This window comes from Bufo bufo, chromosome 9 (assembly GCF_905171765.1).
Source record: "Bufo bufo chromosome 9, aBufBuf1.1, whole genome shotgun sequence".
Lineage (NCBI taxonomy): Eukaryota > Metazoa > Chordata > Amphibia > Anura > Bufonidae > Bufo > Bufo bufo.
Genome location: NC_053397.1, coordinates 170,492,724 through 170,510,043, shown reverse-complemented (window position 1 = coordinate 170,510,043; position 17,320 = coordinate 170,492,724). Strand labels below are relative to the sequence as shown.

At 42.6% G+C, this 17,320-nt stretch overlaps 1 protein-coding gene across 2 annotated transcripts in view; it reads right to left on the bottom strand.

Annotated features, from left to right (window-relative positions):
• The window catches only part of IL2RB (interleukin 2 receptor subunit beta), an 86,166-nt gene that overhangs the window by 11,639 nt on the left and 57,207 nt on the right, over positions 1-17,320 (bottom strand). For both annotated transcript variants that reach the window (XM_040407174.1, XM_040407176.1), the window contains 7 exons: positions 14,930-15,092; positions 13,727-13,841; positions 9,102-9,183; positions 6,543-6,657; positions 4,232-4,374; positions 3,438-3,612; positions 326-407 (listed from right to left, as the gene is read on the bottom strand). In XM_040407174.1, the coding sequence (XP_040263108.1) occupies positions 326-407; positions 3,438-3,612; positions 4,232-4,374; positions 6,543-6,657; positions 9,102-9,183; positions 13,727-13,841; positions 14,930-15,092 (875 nt within the window). The remainder of the gene's footprint in view (positions 1-325; positions 408-3,437; positions 3,613-4,231; positions 4,375-6,542; positions 6,658-9,101; positions 9,184-13,726; positions 13,842-14,929; positions 15,093-17,320) is intronic.

Sequence of the window (17,320 nt, the reverse complement as noted above, 5' to 3'; positions counted from 1 at the left end):
CCGTATTAAGTGCAGGGAGCCGGTGGTCGTGTCCCCTCATTATTATAGGGTTTTCAGGTGTCACACAGTATTAGGTACGCGGGCATGCAATCGTCTACCATACAGACCCTTGCATGTGCATAGCAGTCAGGGAGAGCTCTTAGGGTTTTATAGGGCTCACCTATCAGCTCCTTAGTTTGAGATCAAGCCAGTCACTCGTTTATTTATATGTTCCAGCTATCTGCTAACTTCATCCGTGACAGATGGCTTATCCAGTAGAGGAGTTCAAACATACTATACACAAAGATTCCTTATAGGACCATGCAAAATACAGTTTTGACTTTACCTTTTTGAAGAACAAAGAACGACCACTACAATCAACAAAACAACTGGGATGGCTACCACTCCAGGTGTAGGGAAGGTTGAACCTGGAGATTGAAGACATTGTTTATCAGCAGAACAGTAGTAGTAGTGTTAAATCTTCAGTACTATATGTGGATTGGATACACTCTCATTTCTTATGAATACATCTCCAGATAATGCAGGATGTCATGTCTGTAGTTTCTTGTCAGGATCTAATTGTTAATTACATAGCTTATTACTTGCTGCTTATGAAGGGGAGATGTCACTTCACATCCAACCCCAAATCAAGATGTTGTGTATTGGGATCATGTGTAGACCTCTAGAAAGCTGAAACAACCAGCCACAATTGTTATGGTTGTTAAACCCCATGCGTCATTCATTTCCAATTATTTAAGTTTTTACATTATCCTGTAATATACTATTCAGTATGGGTATTTTGTGTCACAAATAGGCCATGAAATTAAAGGGACATCAAGTGTGAAATATATATATTGTGCAAAACTCCATACACCATAACTCCACTGCAAAAATAAAACAGAAGGATTTTGTTTAAAAAAAAAACGAATAAAAATAAGCTTCCTAGATTCACAAGACCTAATATAATAAAAACTGTAATATTATAATAATATATAATACATATAATACAGTGATATAATATAATACAATAAAATGGTAATAATACATAAAACTACTGAACATTGCTGGAGTGCTGAAGAACACCATCTTTTTGAGAAGATCACCCCTAATCCAGACCACATTTCTCCTGTGACTGAGTTTTAATTCTTTTACACAATATGTTCTTTATATTTGCCTTCCTCTTTGAAATATGTCAGGTGAAGTGAATAACATTGATTATGTCACAATGACGCCTGTTAAGAGGTGAGACATATTAAATGAACAGTCAGTTCTTGAAACTGATGTCTTGGAAGCATGAAAAATGAGCAAGAGTGCGGATCTGAGCGACTTTAACAAGGGTCAAACTGTGGTGACTAGACAACTGAGGTGTTGCTGCTAGGCAATGGTTGGACTTGGCATCCACTAAAAGCATGGAGAATTAGTAAATTTCACCAATGAGCTGTAAAAACTGCTAAAAAAGTTCATGCTGACTATGATAGAAAGTACCTACTATGGGCAAGCATTAGAACTGGACCATGGAGCAATGGAACAAGGTAACCTAGCCTAACAAACCACATATTATTTTACACCATGTGGATGGCCATGTCCAATGCATGTATGTTGCTTATCTGGGTAAGGGATGGAATCGGGATATACTGTAGGAAGAAATCAAGCCAATGGAGGCAGTGTGATGCTCTGGGCAATGATCTTCTGGGAAACTTTGGGTCCAAATTAATTAATTTGGAATCTTTCTTTTACACGTACCACCTACCTAAACATTGTTGCAGTCCAAGTTCCTCCCTTCATGGCAGCAATATTCTCTAATGGCAGTGGCAATGGCAAGATAATGTGCCATGCCACGCTTGGTCACTAATGTTCCCAGATCTCAATCCAATCAAACATCTGTGGGATGTGCTATAAAAACAAATGCAATCCATGGAGGCCTCACTTGGAAATTTACAGGACTTAAAGGCTATGTACACCTTCGGAGACAATTTCTTTTAATGATTGTTTTTTACTTATTTTGGGCTTAAAATCATTTTCCAATTGGTCTTTATTAAAAATATTAAGCTTTTCTGTAGCAAAGAGTTAAATGTTTTTCTAGCTGTGTGAATGGTACTTTTTACTTTCACTTTGTGCTGGTCATCTAATAACCCTTATCTCTAATTTACTAAGAGGTCATAAGTACTAGGAGTTGTGTCACTTCAGCAAGTGGCATTTATCAAGAAGAGAAAGTTAATACAAGCCACTTATTAATGTATTGTTATTAAGATTATCCATATTGCTTCCTTTGCTGGGTGGATTCATTTTTCCATCACATTATACACCGGTCGTTTCCAAGGGTTATGATCACTCTGTAATCCAGCAGTGGTGGTCGTGCTTGCACACTATAGGAAAAAGTGTCGGCCTCTCTGGCATCCGGGACTGTGGGTGCTCACATAGGCTGGTGCTTTTTCCTATAGTGTGCAAGCACGGCCACCTCTGATGGATTGCAGGGTGGTTGTAACCAACGAAACGAGCAGTTTATAATATGATGGAAAAATGAATCCAGCCAGCAAAGGAGGCAATATGGACAATCACAATACATTAGGAACTGCCTTCTATTAACATGCTCTACATGATAAATGCTATTTGCTGAAGTGACACAACCCCTTTAAGCCACATTCTTATCGGTAAGATACTGTAAGAACTGAGCTATTATGAGTGTTTATAATGTTAGAGAGCAGAGATAAGGAGCCCCTCAGGTGAGCTGGCTGACAGAAAAGAGAGAAAACTTAGGTTACTTTTACACTCGCGTTTAACTCTTCCGGTATTGAGATCTGGCAGAGGATCTCAATACCGGAGAAAAACACTTCCGTTTTCTCCTCATTCATTGTCAATGGGGACAAAACTGGTCTGAACAGAACGGAGTGCACCAGAATGCATTCTGTTCTGTTTGGTTGTGTTCCCATACCGGAGAGAAAACCGCAGCAAGCTGCGGTTTTCTGTCCGGCATGGGATGCTGAGCAAAACGGACACAATAGAAAACGGATCCGGCACCCATTGACTTTCAATGGTGTTCATGCCGGATCTGTCATTGCTATTTCAAAGATAAAACGATCGGATCCATTCATAATGGACGCAGACGGTTGTATTGTCAGAAACTGAAGCATTTTTGCTGATCCCTGCCAGATCAGGCAAAACGCAAGTGTCAAAGTAGCCTTAGACCCTGCTGTACAGAAAAAATGGCTCCATATTTCTTTTAATAAAGACCAGTTTAAAAATGATTTTTAGCTTTAAATGAGTACAAAGCAATAATAAAAAATTGCCCCCAAAGGTAGACATAGCCTGTAAGGTGCCAGATACCAAAGGACAAAGGTCTTGTGGAACCCATGCCTTGAAGGGTCAGTGCTGTTTTAGTGACATAAGAGGAATCTGGACAATATCAGGTTTTAATGCCATAGTTGATTAGTGTATGTAATTATAAACGGATTAATTACCTAGAATATCTTTAGGAGGTGTTGTCCATTGTACAGGCTTGCTCCAGTCGCTCCACCTGCCACCTGGGAAATTTGTCTGGTTTATGCGCACCTTAGCTTCATACAGAGATCCCGGGTATAGGTCACGCAGTAAACTTGACAGGTCACACTGTGTAATTGTAAATCTTTTGGCATCCTGAGAACAGATAACATTATTTCTTATTTTAGAAAATCTTAGGCTACTTTCACACTAGCGTTTTTGCTGGTTCCAGCAGGGTCCAGCAAAAACGCTTCCGTTACTGATAATACAACCATCTGCATCCGTTATGAACGGATCCGGTTGTATTATCTTTAACATTTCTTTAACATTGCCAAACCTGATCCGTTTTGAACCCCATTGAAGGTCAAAGGGGGAAGGATCAATTTTCTATTGTGGCAGAGAAAACGTCCCCATTGACTTGCATTGGGGGTCATGACGGATCCGTTTTTCCCAGGACGGAAAGCAAAATACAACATGTTGCGGTTTGCTCTCCGGTCTGGGAACACAACTAAACGGAACGGAATGCATTTTGGAGCATTCCTTTTTGTTCAGTTCAGTTTTGTCCCCATTGACAATGAATGGGGAGAAAAATGAAACATTTTTTTTCCGGTATTGAGCCCCTATGACGGAACTCAATACCAGAAAACGTTAGTGTGAAAGTCGCCTTAACATTAACATGAATAACATTAATTTCCATGTATAGGCAATGTAAAGTTTCTCTTGGTAGCTTGCTCAATTTAATTTATTTTGAGGGGCTTAGGTAATCATTTTTTACCTTCCATGACCATTTTACTGGTTTGAAATGGACTTCAGTTTCCACATTGTCTATGTAATTTCTATAAGTGTTGACCCAGGAGAGATTCCATGTACCATCCTCTATCATCCTGATGTCAAGGGACGTAGGTGGATCAAGACGCACTGCAAAAGAATTGTCTGTTTTAATATTTCTTTATAACTGAAACTTTTTTTAAACAGATTATGCCTCAAAGGGGTTATCCAACACCTATTATGCCCCCACTTATGCCAGCTCCCCTCACACAGGTTGTACTTACCTTGCTCCCCAGCAGCCGCGCCACTGCATCTGGCGACGGGGACAAGGCAGCCAATAGCAGGCGGCAATGTGGATGAGCCTCCCTGGCGTCACCAGCAGGCTCGTTCACGTCTGGGTCTGCTATTGGCTCCCCCCCAATTATAGGGATTGGATAACCCCCATTTTTTAAACTGTTAGAAATGACCTAATGATAATTTTTGTGATATATTTTATTCAGTAATTTTATTATTTTTATAGCAAAACAAGCCTTTCTGTAGTGCCTTTCATCTCAGCATATACACTGTATGTGGTCTATGGATTCTGACTTCTACAATATGCGCGGCAGTGAGCACTGTACTGGCAGAAGCACACACTGCTGCTCCTGCCTGTGCCTGCTCTGCTGAAAACCACCATGCACCCATGTGCTAGGCCAGGCTTTAGCAGAGCTAGGACAGGCTGGAGCTTTACATAGCACAGTATCATAGCCTATCAGAGAATATGAGCATGATAAAAAGGTGTTCCCCACTCAGGACACCCTTTAGCAGGAAGCCACTTAATAAAAGTTGACTCTTGCTCCGGAGAACTTATTATATCAGTGTATTCCCTAGGCAGCCCTTCATTCGAATGGTCCCGTGTAATACTACATGTTCCTTTTTGCAGCAATGAGTAACCAATGGCAACTTACCCTTGTAAGATTAAAGGGGTTGGCCACTTTCTTGTTACTGTTGACTAATGTTTTTGTGAGATGATTATAGGGCACTTACTAATACAGCCTTTGTTGAAAGTCTGCATTATTTTCTTGTTTGCCAAGTCTTTTGTGTTGTCCACATGAAGTTCTGGTCCATTAAATGGAGGGTCATATGACCATGGAAAACCACTTCCATGTGATGTTTCCTCCATTCAAATACATCCCTGTGTCTGTGATGTCTGTGCCCTTCTGATGCCAGCAGCTTCATCCACTGAACTGCACATCCTTCTGACACATGTGAAGTTTAGTGGATGAAGCATCTGACCACAGAAGGACACAGACGGCGCATGCGCAAGGCATGATGAGGGCGCAGGGGGTAAAGGTGGAGAGAAGAAGAGGAGGGGAGGAGCGAGGCTCCATTCTAATAGGTGCGGCAAATTTCTATTGCGAATATCGGCACTTCGAGAATTCGCGAAGATGTAGAATATATTGCTATATATTCGTAATCATTAATATTCAAGTTTTTTTTCCCTTCTTGCTTATGGGCCAATGAGAAGGCTGCAATGTCTTTGTCAGAGCTTAGCCACATCCCTAGCAACCAATAGGAAAGTTGCCTACCCCTTACTATATAAGAACCTCCCCAGCAGCCATTTTCTGCTGTTTCTTGCAGTTGTGACAGAGAGAGCAGTGTCATTGCTGTGCTCTGTGCTTTGCTGAGTCATTAAATTGCTGAGTCAATTACATTAGATAGATAGCTCATATATATAATACAGATAGTTAGTGGGAGTTAGTCAGTGTAGGTTAGATCCTGATATAGTGTAGCTGATTGGTTCCAGTGCAGGGTGTTAGGAATTACTGTACTGTGCATTTTCTCCAGTCTCAAAAAATCTCTAGCAGCTTGAAAAATGTAGCAAAAGTGAGCCACGCCTGTATTGCACGCACAATACACGTATATTACATTGCCGATTTTCGCAATCAAGAAAATAGTGACTGGAGATCACGAATTCTAGAATTTCTCAAATTTCGCTAATTTATCGCAAATATTAGGCCAAAGATTTGTGAAATATCATGGAAACGAATATTGCCCATGCTGCTCATCACCAGCAGAGACCAGAGGGGACCCAGTAAGCATTAAAACGGCAGCTGCGGGATCGGTGAGGGTGAGTATTGATTTATTTATTTATTTTGTTAAACCATTCTGAGCATTTACTAATACTTTAGTACTGCTGGACAATCCATTTAAACTTAGAATAGGATTCCCATATGGATATAGTAATAGGAAATAAATGTGCTTTTGTATCCCATGAAAGAATTAACACATAAAACATAGTAGATCAGCAGTTATGCAATGCAGCAGTCAGTACTTACAATTTATAAATGGATAGAAATGAGATAAAGATGTGATTGTCTTATTGATGTTCTTTCCGACACTGCAAATCACACTCACGTTCATAAACTGTGCAACAGTCATGGCATCACTAAACTAACGTTTAAAAGGAAAGGGTAAAGAATTAGGTAAACACCAATATTAGAGCTAAATGTTGCATACTGAATAGGCTACAGAGCAGATACAATTAGAAATAATCAGGGAACAAGTTGCCATTAGTTGGCACAGTGGCTGTAATGGGGGCACTGTGGTTGTCATGAGGGGCATTGGAAATGGCATGGTAGGGATGTGATTTAAAAGCGGTGAGATACCTGGGCTTCAAACTCTTCAGAGGCACTAATAGGAATATTCTAGCTGCTTTTGAACGAATGGATAAGAAATTTAAAGTGGACAACTATAAGGCCTCTTTCACACTTGCGTTGTCCGGATCCGTCGTGCACTCCATTTGAACTGAAAGCATTTGAAGACGGATCTGTCTTCAAAATGCGTTCAGTGTTACTATGGCACCCAGGACGCTATTAAAGTCCTGGCTGCCATAGTAGTAGTGGGGAGCGGGGGAGCAGTATACTTACCGTCCGTGCGGCTCCCGGGGCGCTCCAGAATGACGTCAGGGCGCCCCATGCGCATGGATGACGTGATCCATGCGATCACGTCATCCATGCGCGTGGGGCGCCCTGACGTCACTCTGGAGCACCCCAGGAGCCGCACGGACGGTAAGTATACTGCTCCCCCGCTCCCCACTACACTTTACCATGGCAAACAGGACTTTAGCGTCCTGGCAGCCATGGTAACCATTCAGAAAAAGCTAAACGTCGGATCCGGTAATGCGCCGAAACGACGTTTAGCTTAAGACCGGATCCGGATTAATGCCTTTCAATGGACATTAATTCCGGATCCGGCCTTGCGGCAAGTGTTCAGGATTTTTGACCGGAGCAAAAAGTGCAGCATGCTGCGGTATTTTCACCGGTCAAAAAACGTTCCGGTCCTGAACTGAAGACATCCTGATGCATCCTGAACGGATTTCTCTCTATTCAGAATGCATTGGGATAATCCTGATCAGGATTCTTCCGGCATAGAGCCCTGACGACGGAACTCTATGCCGGAACAGAACAACGCAAGTGTGAAAGAGCCCTAAGTCAAGAGAAGCGATTATGTGCATTTGGATTTAGAGAGAAGCAGAAGCTAACAAAAGGCAGCATGAAATACTGACAGTCTCCTACATTACAAAGAACAGGTCTGTCAGTCAAACCACCTGTCAATCAAATTGAGTAGGGAATGGAGAAGCCAGAGGAGAGCTGCCCAGCAGACACTTCTTTACATGTGTGACTTATTTCAAGTCATGTGGAAGTCTGTCAGTATTAGGACAGCATTGGTCTACTGACAGGTTCCCTTTAACTGATGTTTACGATACCCATAATTGTTCCTGATCAGTACTGTATTTACCTTTCCAGTGCATGGCTGTAATACTTGGTCATGCTAATGGGAGTATTATTTATAGGTCTGTAAGATGTAATTATGGAATTTTTATAGAATAACGTTTATATAGTATATGTAAATCATGGTAATCCAGGATTCCCCAGTTGTTCTAAAGGTCTGGCAAAGTGGATAAAGGGGTTCTCCGGGAATTAAGAAAATAAATATAATTAAATATTACTTTATCATAAATATATTCCCAAATATCTTTCATTAGTTATAACGGCTCCTTTTGTCTTGGAAGCAATCATCAGAGGAAACAAAATGGCTTCTGTCCCATTAGTTCACACAAAACCTGTCCTAATCACACATGAGGACAAGTTACTTCACAGCACTGAGGTAAAGAGCTGCCTCATCCTCCTCCTCCACTCTACTTGTCAGGGATTATGCTCCTGACTACAGCTGATAAGAACTTTAGCTAAATCTTTGGGGAATTTAGTTTATGAGGAGAAATAAAATAAAGAGAGGACGGACAGGACAGGCTGTGGCAATGTGGGGTTGTGGTAATGGAGACTCATGTCTCCTCATCATCTCCATTCCCACAGAGATTCACTTGTATTCAGGATCATAATCCCTGACAAGCAGAGCAGAGAGGAGGATGAGGCAGCACTATGGCTCATTGTGGTGAAGTACCTTGTCCCCCTGTGTGATTAGGACAGGTTTTGTGTGTACTGATAGGACAGCGGCCATTTTATTTCTCCTAATGATTGCTCCCTAGACAAAACAAGCCATTCTAAGTAATGAAAGGTATTTCTAATTATATTTATTACAAAATAATATTTAAGTATTTAGATTTTTTTGATTCCTGGAGAACCCCTTTAAGATTGGAACAACTTGTGCCGAAAAGAACAAGACTTCATGGGAATTGTAATGTAGCGTTTTTATATCTACTTTTTTTATGGAAAATTTTCTTTTTCAGTTGAGACAAGATTGCATCTACAATAACCTTTCCACTCTTAAAGTTTTATCTGCATCTTGAAACATCTGCTTGTACTTTAAGGTCATCTTCCTTTTGGACATCAATAAAGAAAAATATAAAAATTAATTCAGCATCCCTGTGTACTCACATGTTCACCATTCACAGTAATATTCATTACACAACTTCTACGGTCACTACTGCGGGGAAGATAGCAGATTCCTTTTATATGTCTGAAAGAGGGTAACAATAAATGTCAGAATATATCGCATAACCCTCTTGTTTTATTGATATTATACAAGCTAGTTGATAGGCAACCATAGTCATGGGACTGTTGACTTAAAGGGGAACTATAACCTTTCAGGTCACATAGGAAAAAGTAATTCTGTCTTAAAGGAGTTGTCTCACCTGAGACATTGGTGGCATATCACTGGAATATGCCACCAATGTCAAAACAGAGCTCCCAAAGTGAAGGAGAGAGCACCACACATGTGTGGCCACTCTCCAATCACTTCTTTGGGAGTGCCAATAATAGCCGAGTGGTATAAGTCCTATAGAAATGAATGGAGACAGCACCGTGCGGCCACTGCTCAAATCACTTCTTTAGACCTGCCCAAAACAACCAAGCCAGCACTCGGCTATTTTTGGAGCACCCATAAAAATGAATGGGGGGCGTCTGTGCACTTTGAGAGCTCTGTTCACCTCTTAGACCCGCACCCATCTTACATTGGTACAGTAGCATATCCTAGCAATATGCTTCCAATATCTCAGGTGAGACAACCCCTTTACGTCTAAAGTGAATTCAAATCTGTAAGTGCACCACTGTGCAAAATGAGGGGAGAATACAAAAGCAGTGATCCCACACTTCACGAGTTGTGAAAAGTACTGTGGAAGACACCCAAATAAAAAAATATAAAGCAGTCCGAGCACTAGAAAAAGACAATCTAATTATAAGTGTGAAGCTCAAACTGATGGTTTGGAAGTGGAAATTCAAGAGCACAAAAAGAGTGTCTGAGAATTTATGGGAGTATCCTCAAATTTCCAAGGTCCAATGTGGGATTTGTTTCTCTGAGAGACAATGCACAGGAGAGTCAGACAACATAGATGCATGAGGGAGCAAATGTATGGATGAAAGTCAGAAGCAAAACAAAGCTAGATTCAAGCATGTTTTAAGGACCATGGTAGTGAGGCAGAAACACTTAAGACGACCATACTTTGGTCAGCACAGAGTAACCTGAGGGGCAGAGTCTAAGGAATCCACCATTCTTCATGCTTGACCTCTGCAAGGAGGTATGATAAACCACTCTCCTATAGGGGGTCAGAATGCAGATATTGGACTGGGCCAAAAACATAGTCAAGACAGGTGGCTATCACAAATACAGGGATAACATGATGGGACAGTATAGGGATTCTGAAGGCAGCAAATATTGGTAGGTTCCAGTATTGTAGGGTTTCCCCTTGCAGGTTGCCCTGTAATTTTAGGATATCTAGGGTGAAGGTTAGGATTAGAAGGTGCCCCATCTTTTCTACCTCACCAGTACCATTAGAGACCCTAGTAATATCTATTTTGCATTCCACTATTGCATCCTCTTTTATGTACCTATGGTTTATAGCTAACCAGATTTGTGTTCCTTTTTGTTTTCTTGGCTCACCTATTTCCATTTAATACATTATTCTAATGAAGGTTATGTTTTATTCACTATGCCCTCTATGATAGTGTTTGTTACTGGCATGGTCTATGTTTACCAGGTCCTAAAACAGTAACACAAAGCAGGGTCAGGAAGAGGGCAGGTTACTCAAACCATTTCAAACATAGGAGGTATCATTTTTGATATTAGAAATGGAGTACAGTTGAAACAGAGGACACCTTGGCAGAATTTAACCCTGTAAAAAGTCAGTAGGGTCCCTTGGGCTCCACTGGTTTTCATTGTGCAGTCGAACTGGCACAGCACCATGCTTTCTCTTTAGAAACCACAATGTAGGTGTGAACAAAGCCTTACTGGCACAGGATGTGTATTGTTCTACTATGGGGTAAACTACAGCTTTCATGCAGGCTTTGTGATATTTTGTTCACGGAGGAAGTAAGTGCAAACTGCAAACCATTGCACCTGCTTGTTCACATTGTTAAATATAAGTAATAATAACATATGTTGTACTGTACATGAAACCCTTGCAATTAGCACTAGATCTCCAGGGAAAATTCACTCACCATGTTCAGGCTTGATAACTACAGATGTTTGTACATAAGATAAGGTGTTCTCCAACTCACTGCTCGTCAAATTTGATTCCTAAGAGACCAAGGGTTCAACCATGGGTTTCCAAAGATGAAACTAGGAATTGGTGGGCAATGGGATACGTGGAATACGTTGGCAGTTATGTCCCTAAGTAGGATCCATCACTGAATCCAGCCAAGTCACCAGATCATTAATCAGTATACAGGAAGAGACCGTGTTGTCATCAGTCCCCATAGAGACACTTACAATAGATGGGAATCAGTGGCAGGCCCTCATACTAACAAGGCAAAGTACGCTTCCACTGTCATTAGCTGATATATATAGAAAAGACAAGAGATGTGCCAATGTGTCTAAAGTTAGATTAAAGTTGCCTAAGCAAGCGATATTAAGTTCACCAGAGGGGGTTGTGCGAGGGACTGCCCCACTAGAGTACCAGTGGATCCTCCGGTGGGACCATGGTCCGATACCAAAGTGGACCCCAAAAGTCCAGGAGAAATAAACATTTGGATGAGCCTTTGTAGACAATAAGTTGCCACTAGGGTTTATTGCTTTGATGATGATATGAAGGTTGAGCTCTGAGAACAATTTCCTCTAGTGGGTCCAAGGAACCCCAGTCCGACTCTGTCCTGCAAGATCCTAGGTCTGGATCCTTGTAGTAGTGTGTCAGCTACTATCAAGACTTCATTGTAACTGATGAAGAAGACCGCATATCTCCATAACACATTATAAACCATGCCTTTGTATTGTTTTTGTGCACTTTTATTTTTTCTTTTCTTTATAATAAAGTACATTGTTGGAACTGCACCCTTGATCACCAGCTTTTTATTTCTACTGCACATTATTAAATGTTTTTGCTCACTGTATGATTTGACTAGGGGACATAAAAAGTATAGTATGAACTATGAATATCACCCTCCCATTTAATATCTTCTAACTCCTTCCTGAAGGTCTCCTCCTGTCTGTCACCTATTCTGTGAAACTCACTGCCCAGCATAGGGCTGAAATTTAATTCGACACAATTTTTTTTTTGCATCGAGGATTCATTTGTGTCATGTGACCACGGAGTGGGAGTGAAGCGCTTGCTATTACTTACTGATCCGTGGTCACCCGCTGGCCCGTGCTCTGCATTTTCTTCCTGACACATCGTCAGGTCATAGTGCACGTAAACGCGCACAATGACCCGACCCTGTGTGACGTCAGGACGTCAGTGCAGCGTGCAAAGAAAAAGATGGAGGAGCTGTGGAGCTGCGCCCCTACAGGAAATGTAAGTACTGTCGCTGGGGATATGGCTAGGAGGAGGAGATGGTGGCTCTGGGGGGCAGTTGATGGCGCAAGCTGGTGGCACTGGGGGGCAGTTGGTGGCACTGTAGGGCAGTTGGGGGCGCAAGCTGGTGGCATCTGGGGGCAAGCTGGTGGCAGTTGGCACTAGTGGGCAAGCTGGTGGCACTGGGGAGCAAGCTGGTGGCACTGGGGGGCAAGCTGGGGGCACCTGGGGGCAAGCTAGTGGCAGTTGACACTAGGGGCAAGCTGGTGGCAATGGGGGGCAAGCTGGTGGCATTGAGGGGCAAGCTGGTGGCAGTTGGGGGCGCAAGCTGATGGCACTTGTGGGGAGTTGGTGGCACTGGGGGCCAAGCTGGTGGCACTGGGGGGAAAGCTGATGGCACCTGGGGGCAGGCTGGTGGAACTGGGGGGGCAGCTGGTGGCACTGGGGGGCAGCTGATGGCACTGGGGTGGCAGCTAATGGCACTGGGGTGGCAGCTGGTGGCACTAGGGTGAGGAAGAGCTGAAGGCACTGGGGGGACGGAGCTGATGGCACTGGGAGATAGTGGAGCTGATGGCACTGGGGGGAATTGATGCACTTGGGCTGATCGCACAGGGGGGAATGAAGGGTGTTGGGGACTGATGGCAGGGGGTCTGATGAGTTTTTATAAAGAAAACAGTCTATTAATTCATGTTTTCTTATTAGAGTACTCTATTAATCGTAAAAAATAATCAATAGAATACTCTATTTCTAAAATAATCGTTTACTGCAGCGCTAGCCCAGCACCATTAGACTTGTTCACTTGCTCACATTCCCAGTTTTAAAAGAGTGCCTTGAAAATGAGTTCATTCAAGGAGACCTATGTCTCACAGTAATAATCCATGGCCTGTACACAACCTGAACTGGATACAGATATATCCACTCCATCCGCCATCAGTTGTCCACCCTTGTCCCATTACTCCGCACTTTATATCCATATGAACTTAGATACAGGCTGGGCGACTTGATCCTTCAGCTGTATCTACACTCCTACTCGAAGACACAGGGCTGGTCACTCTTAATTTGGACAAAATAAAAGTAAAATTGCATAATGTGACCTTATCCTATCCCATGTATACTGTAATAACTCAAGAATAATTGTGCCTTTGTAACCGCAGTATCTGAGGACCACATTTCATTTCTCTGGCAACTGTAGCTTTTAGCAGAAAGGCCACTTTTTGTCTCTGAGAATCATAACTTCCAGTATGAACAAATAGCTGAACATTTGATAGGTGAACTCACCTTGAATCATTTACAACATAAGCTAACAAATAGCATGAGGTTGAAGAGAAATTTCTAGCTACTTCCCATGAACACGACACAGTGTCTAAGCTGTTATGTGTACAGTCCAGATGGCCTGAAAAAAATGAGGAGAAACATTAGAACCACATACATCTGAAGTCAAAAACAGGTAAAACAAAAATCAATACAAAGTATTGGAGGTGGTGGTGGTGGGGCAATTTAGTTTTTTAAGTTTTTTTTGGCCCTCAACAATCACAGTTTTTATTTAATCTTTGTATCATTGTGGTTGTATGACGCCTACTTTTAGCAGTCCTTTTGGGGTCGTTTAAGTTAATTTTTATTTTGCAGAGCCAATGATGGCTCCCCTGAACTGACTGTATCTTAGTTTTTATGATGCAGTCAGTTCATATCTGATCACAAATCTCTTGTACTAAACTCACATTTCAGAGATCAGCGGCCAGATATAAACTAAAAGCATCATAAAACACTATGATACAGTCAGTTCAGTGGAGCTGCGGTTGGCTTGGAAGATCCAGCATGTTTCCCAGGCAGATCACAATTATTTTCTTGAGCCCTTACTCAGCCCTTTGTAAGCTGCATGGTTGGCAATCAACTATAATGGACCAACCATGGTGCTCTGAAGGAATCTGAGTGGAGTCAAAGGAAGACTTTTCCAGAGCACCTGTTACTTTGTTCTAGCAATCAGACCTCTGCCATTAAGGCATTATTACTTATTCATAGATTTACTGCATACCAACACTATTGATCCTAATAAACCCCCTTTAATTAATTGTCAAGTATGACAAGTCTATAGGTTCCTTTACCTGGACTGATGAGCCTAGGAACTTTAACTCCAAATAATGGGTAACCTTGGGTAAAGGAGCTGCCAATCACCCAATGAACAAAAGCATTATTGAAAAAAAAAGAAGAAGAAAAATATACCACATACATTAAAAGCAATCACTAATTCCAAAGCTTGTCCTAGAAGTTGAGGATTCGGAGATAAGAGATGACACTCTAAAAAGCTAGGTGGATTTAGAAAGGTGAAATGAAGAATAGAGGGTGCACCTCTATTGACTGAGTTCAACACTCCAAAAGTAGCCTGAAAGTCTATGACAAAAACTTCAGGCAACTCAAGTAACTGGCCTACTGTAGACCTACTGTGTACATATAAATGTGAACATTAGATATCCTGATTGATACCTTCAGGAGGAGTTGTCCATTGTACAGGCTTGCCCCAGTCACTCCATCTGCCTCCTGGGAAGTTTGTCTGCTTTACCCGCACTTTGGCTTCATACTGAGTGTCAGGATGTAGGCTGTGCAATATGACTAACTTGACATTTTTAACTCTAACATTTTGAGCATCCTGAGGAAGAAACACAGTTGTCTGTAAATCTATAAGAATATACATCTATCATGACCTGAATGGATTAGATGGTAACCTTATGCAAAATTGCTCCCAAGTAAAGACTCCTCACCAGCTGGAGCTTCATAAGGAAAATTAGTACCTTAAGAGAGCACAGTAACCCTAACCCCTTTGTGAGAGGTCTTTGTGGTCTAAACATCTACATCAAAATGTCAGCTTTTTTAATTCAATACATTCTATGGGTACAAAGTTATTTAATCCTATATATAAGTGTACAGTGCATTCAGAAAGTCTTCATCCTTTTACGTTTTTCACATTTTGTTATGTTGCAGCCTTGTACTAAAATAAAAAAATATATATCTCGACTGTGTGCTTAGTGTCATTGTCTTGTTGGATGGTAAACCTTCAGCTCAGTGTGAGGTCCAGAGCACTCTGGATCAGGTTTGCAATAAAAATATCTCTGTACTTTGCTCCATTCAGCTTTCCCTCAACCCTGACAAGTCCTCCACCTCCCATATATATCTATCTTGGCGGTGCACGACCTGCAGCCCAAGGGTTACATGTGACTTGTGATGCCATTTTGTTGGGCCCCCAACCATCTGGTCACAGACATACCTGTCAGTGTTTAGTGACTCACATGGATCTTGCATGTCAGAAAGAAGAGGAGTGGGAGCAGGAATGATTAAGAAGAACAAATGGTACACTGTGTGGCCATCTCTGAGACCCCCATATATCAGCAAATGGGGGCTCCGCACTCCTGTATAACACTCCAGAAAAGTGTAGATGAGGCCAGACATACATATCGCTATCATTGAAGTTGTGAGCATTTGCAAATGCAGGTTGGAGTCCTGGAAGTGGACCTGTCAGACTTTTATTTCATATTTAGAGATGAGCGAATAGAAGCTGATGAAGTGGAATTCGATCCGAATTTCAGGAAAAATTTGATTCGCACCGAAGCCGAATTTCCTTGCACTTCGTGGTAAAATGGCTGCTGCACGTGTCAAGACATGGAGAAAGGAACTCTAGGAAGGCGGGATCACCCATAATGCCATGCATGCAGCCAATCAGCAGCCAGCCCTGTGATGTCACAGCCCTATAAATAGCATCAGCCATCTTAGATTCTGCCATTTACACGTGTGCAGGAAGAGATGTCAGTCACTGGGTGAATGTGGTTCCTGCACAGCCACACCAGCAGCTTGGCTAGGTGACACAGCTTCCGCCTCCACGTTGCCACGTTGCTACACCGTTGGTCCAGCGACAATGTCCGCCTCTGGCTCCTCATCCTCATCCTCCACCATGTCCTCAGCCTCCACTGCAGGGAAAATTCACAGTGCCCCTCCAGCAAAACACATGTGCAGGGCACGGCGGTGTCATGCTGTTCGGCACCTCGTTTGCCTGGGCGAACGGAGTCACACAGGGGAAGAACTACTCCATGTCCTTCAGCAAGAAATCGAATCCTGGCTTTCTGAAAATCTGAACCATGGTGACAGACAACGGGAAGAACATTGTGTTGGCGCTGCGTCAAGGAGGGCTGAGCCATGTGCCCTGCACGGCACAGCTGTTCAATCTGGTTGTCAAGCGGTTCCTGAAGTCTTCCAACCATCTGCAAGACATCCTAAAAATGGCCAGGAAACTTTGCATGCACCTCAGCCACTCGTAAACCGCAAAGCACACCCTCCTTGAGCTGCAGCGGCAGAGCGGCATCCCCTAACATAGGCTGATATGCGACGCTTCCACCCATTAAAATTTCACCCTCCATATGTTGGACCAACTGTACGAACAGACAAAGGCCATAAAGGATTTCCTGATGATCCAAGCAGACAGGAGTACTCCCCTGTGTAACTTCGATGTCAGCCAGTGGCAGCTCACACAGACGTGACACAGGCCCTTTGAGGAGGCCACATTACTTGTCAGTCGCCAGGACTACAGGATGTAAGCAGTGGCTGGGTAGTGTACTGGTTAAGGGCTCTGCCTTTGACATGGGAGACCAGGGTTTGAATCTTGGCTAGGTAGGGTCAGTACCAATTCAGTAGGAAGTACTTGGGCAAGACTTCCTAACACTGAGTGTGTCCTTAGTGGCTGCAGCTCTTGAGTGCTTTGAGTACGAAAGGAGAAAAGTGCTATACAAATGTTAGGATTATTATTAATTCCACTGCTTCATGTCCTGGAACAGATGGTAAATCTGGCTGGTCAGGGGACTGGAGACGTGGCGCCTAGATCTCATGGCC